Below are 19,159 nucleotides of genomic sequence, written 5' to 3' on the forward strand. Positions count from 1 at the left end.
GGCTGCTATAGCGGCCTCTCATGCCCCAATAGCAGGCCAGTCGATTGGCAGGAACAACTTGGTTATTCGTTTTCTGAAGGGGTCTAGAAGGATGAATCCTTCCCGCCCCCACACTATCCCTACTTGGGACCTATCCACGGTTCTGAGGGCGCTAAAGAGTTCCCCCTTCGAACCGTTGTCGGATGCAGACCTTAAGACCCTGACACTTAAGTCCGCCTTGCTGCTAGCCTTAGTGTCAGTCAAACGTATAGGAGATCTGCAAGCGCTCTCTATAAGCCCCTCCTGCCTTGAGTTTGGACCAGGCGACTCTAAGGTCATCCTGAAACCAAGGCATGGTTACGTGCCTAAGGTGCCCTCCACCCCGTTTAGGGCACAAGTGGTAACGCTCTCTGCTCTTCCCTCTTCGGAAGGTGATCAAGAGTTGAGTCTGCTCTGTCCTGTTAGGGCATTGAGAATGTATGTCGAGCGATCCGCCCCCTTTAGGAAATCGGATCAGCTCTTTGTATGCTTTGGTGGCCGCAATAAGGGACAACCGGTCACAAAGCAGAGACTTTCTAGATGGATAGTTGATGCTATCTCCCTAGCCTATTCCTCCTTGGGTCTAGAATGCCCCGTCGGAGTGCGTGCCCACTCAACAAGAGGCGTGGCCTCTTCCTGGGCGTGGTCTAGTGGTGTATCCATGGCAGAAATCTGTGCGGCGGCCGGCTGGGCCTCGCCGTCCACATTTACTAGGTTCTACAGCCTAGACATCCCCGCCCTACAGGCGGGAATCCTTTCTGCATGAGTAATCACAGGAGAGCGATTCTCGACCAGACCTTGTTCTACTCGTCACTAGGGCCGTTGGGTCTAAGTACGGGTTCGGTCGTTCTCTCCATGGCATGGCGTTTATGGACCGGTTCCCATAGCGTCTAACGACGCAGTACGAGTGTAGTATCGAAAGGGAACGTACTCGGTTACTATCGTAACCTCGGTTCCCTGAGATACGGGAACGAGTACTGCGTTACGGGCCATACCATGTCGCTGCACGACATAATCGTCGCTTCAGTCGAAGTAACCTGATTCCCTATGGCGAAGCGGCCGCTTATATAGCCATTGGCCCCGCCCCTTCTGGCGGGCTTCGGCGGGCATCTTCGCCATAGGCTCGTGCAGCACCGCTGCCGAGTCATTGGCTCGTTTCGTTTCTCTGCACGATCCAATGGCCGTGCAGTTGCACTGCGTTTATGAAAAAGGCTTCAGTCAAGGAGAAAAAAGGACTTTTTCCCATAGCGTCTAACGACGCAGTACTCGTTCCCGTATCTCAGGGAACCGAGGTTACGATAGTAACCGAGTACGTTTGAAATTACTAGTGGCTTTTGAGGCTGCCATTTCCTCCTATGTAATGTAATTCTAGCTGTTTAAAGCCCCCAATGAAATACACAGACAAACCAGGCTTTTGACATTTTTATTAAGTTTTTAACAGGATTATAAAATTCAACACGTATGCACCAAACATTTTTCCACATGCACAGTTTTAGTATACAAGACAAAACAGTTACTTTTCAATATGAAAATGTCATGTTATATGTAAGTCATCTCACAGAGATTATTCACTAATACATCAGTATTAAATTCTCAGGGCCGTGTGCAGTAGAAAACGTTAGGTTATCAATGCTGGCCGACTCTAAAAATATATAGCCACTATTTACATCTGGCCAATGTATTGTCGTTTTTCATTTCGGATTACTTAGAAACATAATTGGATTGTAGCGATAAGATCTGTCATTAACAGCTCAGATTTTCATATCAAAGTTTTGCCAAGGGGAAACCATAATGTGAAGAAATGAAACTCACTGATTATACGGTGTACACAAAATTAGGCAAATTAGACTTCACAATTTTAAGAGTACCAAAGAAATCATTGCTATTAAACAACAATTATTGTTTCAGTGTTTATATGCATCATTACGCAGATACTGTAACTGAGGGTTGATGGGGCACATTAGAACAAACTGAGAGCAGGAGGAAAAAACGAACCATTAGTGACAAGGGGTGTGAGAAGCAGCGCTAACTTTGTAATTACTGTAATATGAAATACTTATAGTACATTTCTATTTTTGTTTTCCTATGCTGAAAAACAAACATTGTCTGAAAAGAATAGACAACCTATAAATAATTCATCATTTCAAAGAGAGAAACTCAACTATAGAACTATAAAGTACACTTGACCATAAAAAAACCTTAAAAACTGTTCGTAATAGCAGCTTTAAACTCAAAATGAAGAACTTGCAGCCTTCTTTAATGTAACAGGGAGGAATTTTATGAAATTTATCCATCGGGAATAACTTAAAAGTAGAATAAGAGGACTTGATGACATCAGCAGAATGTCATTTTAGGGGCGGAGCTTTTTTGAAATAAATAGCAATGGAACCAGGAATGCTTATTAAGATTTAAATGATGCTAAAATGTATACTACTATTCAAAAGTTTGGGCTCAGTAAGATTTTAAGGTTTTATAAAAGAAATTCATATTTTTATTCAGCAAGGATGCCTTGAAATTGATCAAAAGTGACCATGAAGCATTTATAATGTTACAAAATATTTCTGTTTTAAATAAATTATGTTCTTTTGAGCATTCTATTCATTAAAGAATCTCTTTTCATCAGTGGTTTTACACATAAATATTAAGCAGCATAACTGTTTTCAACATTGATAATACGTTTCTTGAGCAGCAAATCAGCATATTAGAATGATTTCTAAAGGATCATGTGACATTGAAGATTGGAGTAACAATGCTTAAAATTCAGCTTTGCTATCACAGGAATAAATTACATTTTAAAAATAGAAAAGAGTTACTATTTCACATATTACAGTTTTTACTTCATTTCTGATCAAATAAATGCAGCCTTGATGAACATAATAGTCGTCTTTAGAAAAAAAAAAATCGGACTGATCCCAAACCTTTGAACGGTGGTGTTCGACTGCATATCCTGAAATGTAGTTTCTGTGTTTTTCACCTGCACTAACGCAGATGTAAGATTGCAAAATGTATCTAATTCTTCTTCAAGAAACTTCTTTTTGTTCTCTGCATCTTTCTGCTAAAACTCAAACTCTTTGAACGGGAGGAGGGCAAGGACATCTCAGACGCTCAAAGCTCAAACTCCACACAAGACGGCTGACAGGAACACCGACATCAGTCAATCAAGAGTCTGCTTTGTGACAGCCGCAATATAGAGCAGAAAAATCGATATCCCATTGACTGGGCCACTGCAGCCTAATCAAGATGCCCAGACCTTTATGAAAGCCTGAAGGAGAACAGATAGGCTGTCCTGATTGGGACTCTGCAGCCTCTTTTTTTTTTTTTTTTTTTTTTTTTTTTTTTTCTCTCTCACTAACTTTCTTAACATGTCTTCATGGGATGTACTGCACCTGTTCTAGAGACTTTGCAGGAAGGCTATGTCACCTTGGTTCACTACCTTGTGCTTTCTTCTGACGTTGAGAAGAACAAGTGCAAATTATGGGCTCTACAGCCTGATACTGCCATGACAGAGCCAGGAACATATTGTCCAGTGAAGGCACTATTCCTTGGCAGCGAACCTCGGCATTAAAAGGTCACCCCCGAAGCGCCTCGCCTCTTGTCTCACTGAGGGTACAAATGAAAAATTCAGAATTCAGTACATCAGGGCATCAACATGAGATATGATCGCCCATGTACTGGTAATCCAATATCATAATGTGACTTACGGCTGCATGACAATGGTTAAATTGATAAATCACGATTATTTTGCCCCAAATTTATGCTCAAAATGAAGCTGTGAGAATACTTTTTGTTCACAAAGAAATTACTTTTTCCAACCTTTCTTCACATACGTCGTGGTACTCTCGTGAACGCGTCCAAGACTGACACAGAAGAGAATAAATGATTGAATAAAGTTATTAGGGCTTCAAGCACGTTGTAATTGTTAGAACGGTCACAGATCAGCAGTCTCCATGTGAAACTGATTGTGCAGATCAGAAACTTGAAACTTGGAGGGATTGTTGTACTCGCATCGCCTACAATGTGACCAAGGCTCGCCCCAATCGGCCTGAAGGGGGCGCTACAGTAAACAAAAGTACGAAATCATTCATAACTCCTAAATGTCAGTCGCAGATTCAAATGTTTTATGTTGTTGGAATCCTTAACTCATAGTGGCCAAAATAAATGAGATTTGATTTTGAGCCTGCAAAGTTTTAGAGTATTTTGCATTTACTGAAAAACCTACTTTTGCGAACTAGGTTTTCACCTGATTGCAGAAAGATTTTCCGGAGAGTGAATATCAATAATTACCTCAAAAAAGTTGAACTTTTGACACCATCGCAAACCCAGGTAGCACGTCTGCAAGATGTCTGTTAGAGATCACTTGATCTGGAAAGCATCTGCTGTGTACAAACATCTGACAGACATCTATAAGATGCATACATACATTCTAAATCATAAACATCTTAAAGTAATCTATTAGACGTCTATTTGACATCTGATAGGAAATGTCCTATAGACGTATCGCATATTAGCAAACACTCATAAAATACATCTTCCAGATTTAAATGCCGACATCAAATAGACGTCTTTATGATGTATGTGTGCTATCAGGGAAGGGAAGTCAAAACGTTCAAATTTAGTAAAATGCCTGTATCTTCGCCAAACTCAGAACACTTATGTAAAAGCTCAATCTGAGGTCACAGAAAAAAATTACAGAGCTTGGCCACTTGGTGGCGCTGTTAGAGGGGAAAAAAAACATTAAAATGGCTATTACTGCGCAACTATATGTCCTTTAAGCATGTGCCAGGTCTTGGTCCAAAGTGCCACAAGTGTCTATAAGGCGTTTGTGTATCTCAAAAAACATGGCTGCCATTGGCCAATGAAATTTGAGCATCTGTTAGACAAGGTTAACGGAGGCTGACTGGAACGAAACTTGGTGGGCCTGTTTGATTCACGGCCACAAAGGTCTGAGAGAAATTTGAAAGAAATCGGCCACTCGGGGGGCAATCGCATTTTTCAAGGGCGTAAACGATGAACACATATGCACAATATATTTGTATTGTACGATAGAACTCCTTATTTACGACAACTTTGCCTCTAGAACGTCCTAGGTTTTTTGCTCAATCTGGAAAAAAACACTGCAGTACAATTCCCTGGGCTCTCTAGGTCAATAATTATATATATTATCATTTAGAAAAGGGGTCTGTCCAAATTTACCCCAAATCCTATAAAGCCTAAAGGAAAACTCAAAACGTCACGAAACCTGGTTAGCACATGAGGCAGGTGATTCTAAACAAGCATGCAAAGTTTTAAGGAGATCAAACTACAGCTGGTGCTATAACAGTTAAAAAGGTGGGTACAGCCTTGCTAAATAATATGTAATGTCTTTCTACTTATATGTTTAAATGCCTTAAGCGTTTGAACCCTGGTAATCGCTGCATGCAGCTATATTTATTTTTCTTTTTTGTGCTCAAAAGTATTCTCTCAGCTTCATGAAATTACAGTTGAACCACTAATGTATATTTCATGTTTAAAATACAAATTATAGTGCAACCCTAATGTGTCTTTTGAACAATACCACACGATTAGGATGCAAAACCACCTTGAACAACTCTGATTTTTTTCAACGCATTTAGACTGGTTAGGAACTCTGGGGACTTTCACGCATCTGTTTTGTACTTGTTTGCAAGGCTTTCAATCTTTTCACATCTAGGGCCATTAGAGGTATAAAAATTTGATACCCTTCCAGCAGTGTTCCACATCTCGTCACTCAGTTTCTGACAACTTGTTTTGCAGTTTATGTGCCAGTTTACTAACACGCACATACGTAAGTACAGGTAGACGTGTGTGAGGCATATGAGTGCCTTTCAAAAGCGTACTTTTCTAAGTGATGGAAACTTTAAAACCATATTCGATGGATTTTTGATGTGTTGCGTTACAATATATATTTGAAGGCGTGAATGGGTTGTGAATAACATGATACAGCGGGGCAGCACCAGCTAAGAAAAACTGAAGTGGTGTAAATCTGGTTCAACTAGATGACGTATACAGAGCAAATACTCACAGGAAAAGTAAGCCTTAATTGCGTAGCCTAAAGAGTATAATGCGTAATGCATCAATAATTGAAGCGACATGATGTGTCGAACAAAATGCTAATACCCATCAAAGAGACTGTGAGGGAGCCTTTGGAGTCGATGACACTGTAATAGAGGCGGGACTGCGACACTCTTTTCTTAACTAATGGAAGATTCCCATTAGGACAAATCAATGCTCGGCTTTGTTAACCCAGAGCCAGAACTTGAAGCCACAAGAGATCCAAAAATCTGCATTATGTATAAGAGCAACTCCCGCCAACACTGGTTTCTTAGCCCTTGTCCTCAACTGCAAAACTGTTTTCATCTACTTTGGTGCGTACATGAATTTAAGGCATTGATTGTTCTCAAGGATCAGAGGAAAAGATGACGCACACATTGGCACACTGCATAAAGAAGCGTATTATACAAAGAACAAAAGCAGTTTGTGTATCTGTTTTTTTTTTTGTTTTTTTTTTTCCTGGGTGTAGGGTGCCAAAGAAATTGTCATTTTTGTCTTGTTTTCCAATTAATAAGATTTGTTTTCAAAGAAAAACATATAATTTTAAATTAAGTTTATTTTTCTAACCTCACAGGATCTTTTTTCCCCATGATTAAGCATAAACCTATGAAAAAAAGCCAAATTACCAATGGGGTAAGAAAAATAAACTTTAAGCTTAGTTCTCTGAAAACAAGTCTTAATATTTGATGCAGTTTTCCCCTCAAGTTAATTTATCCTGTTTAAGCATGTTTTTTCAGGAAAAGACAACAAAAATACTCAATAAGGAAATGTCTTTTGCAGTACTCTAGATCATCCCAAAAACCCTAATGACTTTCTTCCAGGGCTCTGCTGTGTTTACTATTGATGAAAACTCCCCAACATTCCCATGACATTTCAATATCCGGCTCTTTTATACATTTTGCCGGATCTGGGGAATCCCATCAGGTCAGATTGTGATGCAAAACATATGCCTTATATTAGCAAAGAGGAGAAAGTATGTTTTTCTCGGTGTGTTTGGGTCTGGTGCTCATGGGAGGCGAACATCAGGAGGCACTGATCGTCGACAGAGCGCAAATGAGGAGCGGAGAGAGAGAAATCGTGCACAGCCTTCCTGCTCTGGATCCACGTGCACCCATGCCTGTAAGCAAACGCAAACAAAACTATTAAAAAACACTATTAAACCTCCCAAAGGAGAGAAAGAGAGCACTGTGGTTTCAGTTCTCAGACAGCTCATTCCTAAATCAAATTGCGTATGTGGTCTACATTATCAGGCAATTTCCAACAAAATATGGTCTAAAACTGTAAAAAAATAAAAGAAAATAGAATGTAGAAAATTGTCAGCCTCAGAAAGTCAAAGTAAATACAAATAAAAATTAAATATATTTTAATATTTATAATTATATATGTTTCCATATTAAAACGACATATAGGAGATCAAACAAAATATACTATACTATAATTATATGTTTAGAAAATATATAGTCTAGCTGAAGTCAAAGTTTAGTTGAAAGTCTAGTCTAGTTGAAGTCAAAAGTTTACATATACCTTGCAGAATCTGCAAATAATTATTTTACCAAAATAAGAGGGATCATACAAAATGCATGTTATTTTTTATTTAGTACTGACCTGAAAAATATATTTCACATAAAAGGCAACGAGTAGTCCACGACAGAAAATAGTTGACTTGATTTTTACATACACTTGATTCTTAATACTGTGTTGTTACCTCAGTGATCCACAGCTGTTTTTTATTTTTTGTTGTGTTCAGTGATAGTTGTTCATGAGTCCCTTGTTTGTCCTGAACAGTTAAACTGCCCACTGGGACTCATACGCAACTATTACAGAAGGTTCAAATGCTCACTGATGCTTCAGAAGAAAACACAATGCATTAGGAGCTGGGGGTGAAAACTTTTGGAACTTGAAGAAAAGGGTAAATTTAGCTTATTTTGTCTTCTGGGAACATGCAAGTATCTTCTGTAGCTTCTAAAAGGCAGTACTAATGAAAAAATACAATATATTTGCAAAATCAGAAAAATGTGCAGATCTTCATTACGTTTCAAAAGTTTTCACCCCCTGGTGAACTATTGTAGCAATAATGGTTGAGCTCAGCTTGACTAATTCAGTTAATGTTAGGTTGATTTTATGTTAGATGACAGCTTATCTAACATCTCAAAACAAGACAACATTTTTGTGCCTCTAATTTTCATTACACCAATTTGTACCCTATTCATGGAAAGAGGCATTATTAAGGAAAGAATTCTCTGAAAGAATCAGGTTGAATCTGAAAGCAACTCTCAGTAAGAAGGGAGAGGGAAATTGAGCACATTTTGATTGCCTCCCATTTGAGGGAGTGAAGGAATTGGGGGTGATTCTCACTAATTTACATGCCGCTCTGGCTGTGCGGTGACAGAGATAGATAGCGGAGGAGCGTGCATTTCTTAAAAGGTCGGATTCTACGACACACTGAAAGACTGAAGCGAACAGAGCAAAATATTTAGGCATCCAAACTGACTGAATCCCCATTAAGAGCTTATCAATGCTGGCGGAAGACGAAATAAAAGACTTACTGAGTTGGTGGATGTGGATGGGCTCGCTTCCTTCCCCCAAGCCCCCTTCACTGAGGGTCTTGATCTGAATGACGTAGTTGTCGTTCGGATTGAGGGTCAACTCAACCGAGGTTTTGTTGGTGATGATGGAGTACATGTCGTTATTCCGGTGTCTTCTGTACTGCACCTGCAGATGACGACACCCAATTTAATCAAAGACTTCATTCAGAATAATTAACACTAGAGCTGTCAATCTTTCTTTTTTAAAAATAGAATTAATTACAGTATAAGTCCATCAGTTAAATATACTGCAATTAGTATAATTTTTGCTGAGAAAAGCCTCTGGACTTATACTGGACTTATGAAAGTGTTCATTATTAAAAAATAAATAATTATTTTAAAATTCATTTATCTGGATGAATCATTCATGTCTGTAGTAAATTAATATTTAAAGTTCATCTCTAATGTATAAGCAACAACAGTGATGTAGCACCACTAATGATGTGAGAGCGACATATATAACCATGAAAGGAGTTAAACACAGGTGATGCCCTGTTATTCTAGATAATGTTTACTGATGCTAATGGCTAGTGCTTTTCCCCTGAGCTTCATGACTGTTTTCCCTTGTGGGGAAATTAGCACTGTGAGAGCTGTTAATTGCATGCATGTGTAATTAAGAGAGGTGGAACGAGACATGAAATAGCATATGCTGTGCTCTTATCTATAAAAACACACAAATGACTGGTTTTCGGCCATGTAACTGCCATATCTCTGTAGCTAAATTACTGCACCCCGACAACCCTTATTATGTATATCAATAGTATCAGATGCAAATGTGCATTGTATTTCCTGCCGTCATTGTTCATCCTACAATGTAGGAATGGAAATGCCTGACTGCTAAAGGGAAAACAATGGATTGCCTTTAGTGAAACTCTTATAAAATATCCCAATGCATTTTCTGGGTGCAGAGAGATAATGTCACTCACTATGTATCCCGTGACCTCAGATTCAGTTTCGAGAGCGATGACGGGATCCCACTGCAGCACGAGCTGAGAGCCAATCAGGTTCCACTCTACGTTCTGAGGGGGCTGTCCAGGCGCTGAGGTGTGGTGTGTATGAAAGAAATGGGCAGAAAAAGAAAGAAATTCAATCAAATGAATCAAATTCGCAATGTGCGATCAATTGTGTGACTGCATTCGATAACACCAGAATGTCTGACAAGCAGATTAGTACTGTCAGCAGGGGAAGTTTCTTTCACAGACGGACTTGGAATCTGTGATTCATTCCAATTAGATAGAATTGGTTTCCACAGTTTGATATTGTCTGAGACAATATTTTTTCTTCTGTTTTATTTTTTATTTTTTGACAATTCCTGGTTTTTAAGGGATAGTTCACCCAAAAATGAAAATTCGGCTCCTATGTCGGCAGCGCCACACGCATGCGTAGTAATACACTTGGGGAAGAAAAAAAAAGTTACTTTTCTTTGTAAATTAGGAAACTTTATGTAAAAATGCCCTGCATTTTCATGTCACCACCGAAACAATGTATGTTTTAGTCCATTGGCTGAGACTGATTTTTAACTACACCCCTAAATTTATGATCAGGAAATGTTCCTGTGTCCCCCTCTCTCATAGCTTCAAAGTGTGAGTAGATAGGTCCTATCATTTTGAGGTATATGTGTTCAAAAATCAGAGAAATCTGTGTAACTTTAACAAATGTCACACCTTTTTTTCTACAATAAAGCACAGTTAGTCTATAACATTGTTTTTATATGTGTACCACTGTTCAAAACTGTGCTAGCTAACAATGTGCTGATTAGCATCTTTGAGCTAGGTCCAAAAGTATCTAAAATTGTCACTACCGAAACATTTGGCAGAGTTTCGGTAGTGACATCTTTGTTTTTTTTAGGTGTTAAGACCAAAACATGTCATCATTGGTGACAAAAGGGAACACACAATTCTTATATTTGGGGAAAATAAACTAAATTTTACTATAGTTATGCAAAATTTTTGTATTTGTATGTTTTATTAGTTTTTTAGTTTGCAAGTTAAAATTCTGTAATATGATGTGGTTGCTACCAAAGCATTACTGTCACTACCGAAAATGTGCTGTCACGACCAAAACATGAGAAGTTTTGTCAGAAATAAAAGTATACTGATGTTATGATGGTTTTTGGTTCAATGTATATTCAAACTAGGGCTGTCAACCGATTAATCGCATACCAAATAAAATTTAGTTTGCCTAATAAATGTGTGTGTACTGTGTGTAATTATTATGTATGTATAAATACACACAAATTAATGTATATTATAGAAAAAAAAAAAAAAAAATGTAATGTAATTTAATTTAATTTAAAACAAATTGTAATAAAATAGCAAAAAATATATATTTACAATGTAGATGAAAGCAAAATCTTAATAGGTCAAAATAACCCTTCTAATTAAATTAATATTACTGTGTTTTGGTAGTGACAAATTTTGGACAAATATTCCAAAACTTTCTGAGAATACAATATGAGATATAACTGCACAATTACTAGAAATGTGTACCTTGGATATTATACAATTTGCATGCATACAATATTTTTTCTGCAGAATGGTCCTTATAAATAAACTCTACAAACTACTAGAAAAATAGATAGTTGTAAAAGTTGGAAGAAACACCTTCAAGTCATGTCACAGCAGGTTCACAGCATGTGTGTGTAGACTTAGTGATCTGTCCAAAAGTTATAAGTTTTCAGTCTTTCTCTGACATAACTCAAAAAACAAAGCGTAAATGTACAATTCTGCTAGTTTATGTACTACTAGGTGCCTCAAGCAAAAATCTCTCTCAAAGCTTTAAAAGATTTGGTGTTATCTAAAGAAAACCTCTTGAGGCAGAAATAGATTCCCATAACATTCAGCAAAGTAAAATATAAAGATAAATGTGAGAAGGAAAGAGAGATATAGACATCCATAGAACGCTGTTCTTAGACCCGACATGGAATATTTTACTAACGTACTGCGGAAGAGTAAATTACGTCTTCCAGCTAAAATGCACACACTGAATAAAAATGTCAGCAACATGCAAGCACAGAATGTTATTTAAAGATGGTTTGAAATGGACAGAGTACTACTTACGTGGTTTTTTAGTGGTAACATTGACAGGTACAGACTGGGGGCCAGTTCCTGCTGTATTGAAGGCACACACTGCTAGGTAATACTGAGTGTTCCCCTGCAGGCCGCTGACATTCACTGCTGTGTAGTTTCCAGTGATCCGCACTTTACCCACTGTATCCGGCTTGGTGTCATCTTCCCAGTACACCACCTGTTCGCCAAGACACACAACAAGGGCATTTTATATATCCTTGACTTTAGTTGTAAACAGCTCTCTGCCAAAACAATTACTATCACTCTTGCAACCTGATGTGACCCTAAACATGCAGATTTTTCTCAAGTGCTACTATGAAAATAAGTTTTTGGCACGTTCAGTTAACTTAAATGGTTGCTAATGGAGATACACTAATTGGGTTTACAGTTTTAAATCTCAAGAAGGTATACATAGTAAATGCCAATAATTTTTATCTGCTGCCGGAGAAGGTGAGATATGATATGCATGGAATTACATTCTACGAAAGTCATCACATAATGTGTCTTTCAACGACTTGATTTCACAACAATCAATAACAAAGTCATCATTTCAGATATTTGATACACTTATTTCACTTATTCACTTAGTTTAGCTCATTTGTGTCTTGTCTCTAAATTACAAGCTTGAGAACGTATCTCTGGCTGCCTGGAAATATGATAGTCTTTCGAAATAGTATGTAGATTCTCTTGAGGATATGAAATTTCAATTAACTTTTTAGCTGTGTGCTAGGTGAGAAACAATTAGGTAGCGGAAATGAAATAATCAATTATTAACCCCGGGTCATATGTAATATCAATATTGAGGCATTAAGTATAGGAAGATTTAAGCCAATTTCAAAATTAGACATTAATGAGATCTGCCCAAGGGAGGCATATTTCTAGATTATTTCTTTTCTACCTTTGCTCTCTCTGTTTTTGCAGGATGTAGTATATTGTGTCATTCAGACCTGAATTGAGAATTCATTACAATTCAGTTCCTAAATGCAGAACTCAATGTAAGGAAGCAGAACTAAAATGAACAAATTCAAAGGAAGTCATATGTATTTTGACTTTTGTATAGGTATATTTTAGCTGATGTTTAGATTTTTTTTTTTAATGCCACCTATAGAATTTTTGTTTATATTACCATTTAAAAGTTTGGAGAAGAGTTGGTAAGATTCTTAATTTATTTCTGTGATTGTAACACTCAATATTTTAGCAGTTATCAATAAATACAATTTCTAATTTTTTTTTTTTTAAGTAGTTTTGTATGCTCATCAAGGCTGCATTTATTTGTTCAAAAATACAGACAAAAATGCAATATTGTGAAATATTATTACAGTTTAAAATAACTGTTGTAGTTTAAAATACTTTAAACTATAATTTATTCCTGTAATGCAAAGCTACATTTTTAGCATCATTACTCCAGTCTTTAGTGTCACATGATCCTTCACAAATCATTCTAATATGATGATTTATTATTATTATTATTATTATTATTATTATTATTATTATTTAATTTAAAAAAAACAGTTGTACTACTAATTTTCTTTTCTTTTTTTTTTTTTTTTTTTTTTTTTTTTTTTTTGGAACCTGTGGTATTCTTATATATACACTTATTTAAAATAAAGATCTTTTCTAAGTTTTTTTTTGTAATCTTTTTTTTCTTTTTTTGAACTTTTATTTAGAAAGGATGTGTTCAACTGATAAAAAGTGATGGTAACGACTTATATTATTAGAAAACATTTCTATTTTTATAAATGCTTTCTTTTTAACATTTTATTAATTAAAGAATCCTGAAAAATGTATCACAAGTTCCAAAAAATTAAACAGCATAATTGTTTTCAACACTGATTTATGAAGGATCATGTGACACTGTAGACTGGAGTAATGATGCTGAAAATTCAGATTTGAACACAGAAATAAATTATTTTTTAAATGTATATTAAAATAGAAAACTGTTGTTTTAAATTGCAATAATATTTCACAATTTTTTTCTGTATTTTTGATAAATGCAGCCTTGATGAGCATATACAAAAAAAAAACGTACTGATCCCAAACTTTTGAACGCAGTGTACATTTCATCGTATTTAATAAACTGTTGTGGATCAGGAAGGAATAACACTTAATTTCCAAGAAAGCATTACCTGTGTTGAATTACATAAAGTTGCAATCTAAAGTAATGCAAAATAAATTCCTCCTGTTATTCCGAATTTAATTCCAGTTCAGCTATCGTAGGTGTGACCAATTCAATGCAAATTCCAAGTCATGAATGAAAAAGAAGCCGATCTGTGACAGACCACGTGAAGAAGTCAGATGTTCTTGCTTCCACTGAACCACAAGATGTCTAAATTATTATACTGATAATATATATTCAAAAACAAGCATTAAATTAGAAAAATGCAAAATAGATGCATCTGCATTAGCAGTCTCAGACTTTTCAACCTTACTGTTTGGCTTTGTACAAAAGGAAATGCAGTGATAGTTTAAAAAGGAACTTTCCATTTCAAATGCGGCAGGTGCTTCAAAGGACCGTGAGCACAAATAAATGGTATATACGCATACAGCGCAGTTCCTTGATCCATGCTGCTTTGATTTGGTCCTCGCAAACCAAAGACGAGACGAAAATAAAACCTAAAAAGTTTCCCCCTCATCTAGAATCCAGTGACATGATAGTTCTATTCTTTCCAGACAATATGGCCGCTACCATGGCAACGTGGCGGTTTTGTGCCGCAGGGCAGGGGTGACAGAGATGGAGAGAGTGGCTTGTGAGAAAGCGAGACTCTCTTTGCATTCTTGAAAGGCCAGCGGAGAGCTTTCAACTAGCTTCTAAGAGCGGCAGACATTTAACAAAGCAGCGGCGCTGTCTAAACACTGGCATTCTCAGTGTTTGAGGTGGCATGGGAGAGGTGAGAAGCACTTTTAATAATCGCTCGAGAACCAGATCGCATTATTACAGCGAAAAACATGACATTTATTGTGGTGAACGGGAAGACAATGTGAAGCAAACCTCATATCCGAGAACTCTTTCAGGGGTCGACGCGATCGGCTCCCAGGTAACTTCGATGTCGGCCGCCGACAGGCTTTTTGCTGACACTTTCTCCGGCGCTACGCTCGGCACTGCGGAGGAACGGAGAGACGTTGAGGCTCTTATTCAAAAAGCTTTACACAGCCATCGAAGTAAAATTGGATTAAGTCAGAGAATGAAGCCCCGGTCTCACCTGAGAGAGGCCCTACTTCATTTTAATGGGAACTGTGACTGACAGAGAAGGAGACAATCTGCTGGGAAAATTCAATTAACACTCTAGCACATGAATAGGCCTGTAAGTGTCTAGCAGGATTTGTTGTAACCTATAGCTGCAATAACTAATATAAGGTTGTCATTCGCAGCTTGAACGAGGGAGGAGGGGCGTAAGCTGTCTCAATCAACTTATTCCATCATTCTCATTCAAGGTCACACCTGTATGTGTGAAGGGAGGGAACCGAGAGCGTTTGAGAACGTGAAGGGACTACTAGTCTGACTGTGTTTGTGAGTTCCTAATATTTTTGCTCCACACAACGAATCGCAGACTAGCCTATATTAGTGTTTCTGGATGATTAGGCCAAAATTGAAGGCAGATAACATCAGGGTTCAGACTGTTAGGCTTAAATGTAGGATTAGTGATATGAACTAATTGTACTGTTTTGCTATTATTTTTAATGGCAAACATGTGCTGTTTTTGCTATTGCTAAAAATGTCAGTCTCATGGATAAGCAAAAAAAAAAAAAGAAAAAAAAAAGACAGATTTGCATACAGTACCATTCAAAATTGTAATAAATTAATCATTTTAATTAGCAGGCAAGCATTAAATTGGTCAAAAGTGCCAGTGAAGAAATTGTTTAAACTTGCTATTGTGTGCAAAAATACTATGCAGCACAATTGTTTTCAACACTGATAATAATACATGTTTCTTGAGCACGAAATCAGCATATAAGAATGATTTCTGAAGGATCGTGTGACACTTAAGACTACAGTAATGATGCTGAAAATTCAGCTTTGCCATCACAGGAATAAATTAAAATAAAAAAAAATATTAATATAGAAAACTGCTGTTTTAAATTGTAATATTATGTCACAATATTACTGTTTTTCCCATATTTTTAATCAAATAAATGCAGCCTTGGTGGAGACTTTTCAAAAACATTTAAAAAACAAACTTTTGAATGGTAGTGTACTGTATAGTGAGCCATATTTAGAGACCAGAATATCATTTAATATCATAATATCCTTAATATCATATAATAGCAATATAATTTACAACAGTGTAGGAAAGCACATTTAAATTCAAATATAGTACCTAATGAAAAAGGTTTGTTCATGGTAATGTACTACCTCTCGTAGCTTACTGTTTTTTGTAAAAATTTCAGTGACTGATCTGAAGTACATTCTATGTAATTGGAACATACTGTAAAAGAGGCATGCAAAATAATAATTAAAATATATGACCCTTAAGTAGCACAGGTACATTTGTACCAATAGCTAAAAATACATTTTAAAATGACCAATTTTTCTTTTATGCCAAAAATCATTGGGATAAAAAGTAAAGATCATGTTCCATGAAGATATTTTGTAAATTTCCTAAAGTAAATATATCAAAGCTTAATTTTTGATCAGTAGTATGCATTGCTAAAAACTTTATTTTACAAATTTAAAGGCAATTTTCTCAATATTTATATTTATTTTTTTTTGCACTCTCAGATTTCAGATTTTCAAACAGTTGTACTGTATCACCAAATTTTGTCCAATCCTAACAAACCAGGACTGGTTTTGTGGTCCAGGGTTGCATATTTGAATGATTTTATATATTAAAATAATCATATAATTCTTGAAATAGTTAATTACCAGTTGCTTTTACCAGCCAAAATTTCGATAACACTACAGATCTCTAAAAATACGGCAAAGAATGAAGCTATTCTGAGTTTGCGATTGTAAGTGTTGATGTACACAAATCCACTCTACCTTCCTCTGCGGAGAACACTGTTGCAATACTGCTGAAAGGTCCTTCTCCACGGTTGTTGAATGCTCCCACTTTCACATTGAATGGTGAGAACGGCGGGATGGTGTCATTGCGGAAAACGTAGCGGGTGACGCTGGGCGCTGAGATCACTGCGCGGGTCCAAGTGACCATGCCCACCGGCCGGAAAGCGATGATATAACCGAAGCCCTCTCCGTTCTGCAACTCCTCTGGAACAGGCTTAGAGTGGAACACAAAACTATAGTGATATTAAAACAAATTGAGGTCAACACACCAACTGACCCACATGACAACAGGGCTTTATTAGCACTTAGTTTAAAGAGCACTTTCTTTCTCAAGTCGTTTTCATTATTGCACATGCAGTTTTCATGACATCATATTAGTAGAGAGACTAGATGGAACGCTTAAAGGACGGACTTAAAGAAACAGTTCACCTAAAAATGGAAATTACTGCATGATTTACTCACCCTCAAGCCTTCCTAGGTGTATATGACTTTATTCTTTAAGACGAATACAATCAGAATTATATTAAAAAACGTCCTGGCTCTTCCAAACTTTATAATGGCAGTGAATGGCTGTTGGGATTTCAAAGTCCAATAAAGTGCATCCATCCATCATAAAAATTGCTCCACACAGCTCCAGGGGGTTAATAAAGGCCTTCTGAATCGATGTGTTTGCATAAGAAAAATATCCATACTTAAAACTATAAACCATAATCTCTAGCTTCCGCTAACTGTCATATGCCTACGTCCTACGTCATAAAGATCACACTTTCTAAAGTTTTAACTATGGATATTTTTCTTACACAAACGCATTGATTCACTTCAGGAAGCCTTTATTTATCTCCCCGGAGCTGTGTGGAGTACTTTTTATGATGGACGGATGCGCTTTATTCTGCTTCAAAATCTCAACACCCATTGACTGCCATTATAAAGCTTGGAAGAGCCAGGACATTTTTATTCTGTATTCATCTGAAAGAAGAAAGTCATATACATCTAGGATGGCTTGAGGGTGAGTAAATCATGAGGTAATTTTCATTTTTGGGTGAACTATCCCTTTAAGTTACCTGAAAAAAGCAAAATGGTGACAAATATGGGGGATTTATTTATTTATTTTTTAAACCCTTATTTCCTCCATGATGTATCTGAACAGAATATAGCCTATTTGTGGAAAAAATAAACCTAAAAGAATCTCTCTGACCCCCAGTTAACTTTCATTTGGAGGAGAAGTAGTAAAGCCTGGAGTCCGGAGGCCAGGAGGGAGGGTTCTTGGTGCGGACAACGACCATAAAAGGGCTACATTTCATTCTACACAATTAAGCACCGGCATTTAGCCCAGGCTGGCCGAGGGAGCAGTAAAATCTGACAAATGACTTACCTCCCATGTTATCACTAATTCCGATTTGGTACCTCCTCCGCCTCCGACATCAGTGGGAGCCGTGTCAGGCACTGCGGGCAAAAACCCAAAGAAGAGATTAAAATGCTGCCGGCAGAGCTCTGATTGGGATTTTTCATTGCATGTTTGATCATTAAAAAAGTGTATTTGAATTTTTCATCACATAAAGACTCAAAACTCAGAGGTTCTACCTTCTTTAAAACATCCCTCAGAAATTTGTGAATAAAAGAATGTGTTTTCAGAATAGGTTTGAGTGTTGCTTGTGGAATAAAAGTGATGGATGTGACAGATGACGGGAGAATTGAGGATGTATGGTCTGCTCCAGTGCTTTCAATTTCAGTGGCTGTCTGAAATAAGGCAAGGAGATTCAGGGAAGTCTCACACACTAGCATACTCACTAGCATCTTCTGTTCTGATCTTGGTAGACGGGGGACTAGGCTCTCCCATCCCGACACTGTTACTGGCCAGCACTCTGAACTCATATTCCACCCAAGCGTTCAAACCCACCACGGTTGCAGTCAGAGTGTTCCCGTTGATCACCTCAGGAACTGGGGATAAGAAGAACAGTAAAATACAACTCAGCTTACTAAAATAAAATAGTTAAAGCACTAAAAGATTTAGCACTAAAATGGCTAAAATTAAAACTGAAATGAAAAAAGGCTAAATAAAATTAAAAACTATTGAAATGACAGAACATATACAATTTAAAAAAACACTTAAACTAAAATTAAAATGAAATCAATCAAAACTATGAAAAAATCAATCAAAATAGCTGATTCAATATATTAATAAACACTATAAAAGTATATAAATAAAACTAACACTCATATACAGATAGATAGATAGATAGATTAAATAAAATAATTAAATTAAATAAATCCATTAAAATATTATATATAGTAATTAAATAGTAATGAATTACATAAAACTAATACATAAAAAATTAAGGAAATAAAATAAAAATAGCAAAAATGTCTCAACTGTTTGGATTTTAATTATTTTTTAAATGTGAAAAAAAAAACAATGAAAA

At 36.8% G+C, this 19,159-nt stretch overlaps 1 protein-coding gene across 1 annotated transcript in view; it reads right to left on the bottom strand.

Moving 5' to 3' along the window:
- Positions 1–1,430: 1,430 nt before the first annotated feature.
- cntn3b (contactin 3b) overlaps positions 1,431–19,159 on the bottom strand; it is a 75,307-nt gene continuing 57,578 nt past the window's right edge. The window contains exons 16-23 of the mRNA XM_051112466.1: positions 18,528–18,677; positions 18,112–18,182; positions 16,719–16,953; positions 14,730–14,839; positions 11,732–11,918; positions 9,599–9,711; positions 8,634–8,799; positions 1,431–7,204 (exon numbers count right to left, since the gene is read on the bottom strand). Coding sequence (XP_050968423.1) covers positions 7,110–7,204; positions 8,634–8,799; positions 9,599–9,711; positions 11,732–11,918; positions 14,730–14,839; positions 16,719–16,953; positions 18,112–18,182; positions 18,528–18,677 — 1,127 coding nt within the window. The 3' untranslated portion in view covers positions 1,431–7,109. The remainder of the gene's footprint in view (positions 7,205–8,633; positions 8,800–9,598; positions 9,712–11,731; positions 11,919–14,729; positions 14,840–16,718; positions 16,954–18,111; positions 18,183–18,527; positions 18,678–19,159) is intronic.

The sequence above is a fragment of the Labeo rohita genome, chromosome 6 (genome assembly GCF_022985175.1).
Source record: "Labeo rohita strain BAU-BD-2019 chromosome 6, IGBB_LRoh.1.0, whole genome shotgun sequence".
Taxonomy (NCBI): domain Eukaryota; kingdom Metazoa; phylum Chordata; class Actinopteri; order Cypriniformes; family Cyprinidae; genus Labeo; species Labeo rohita.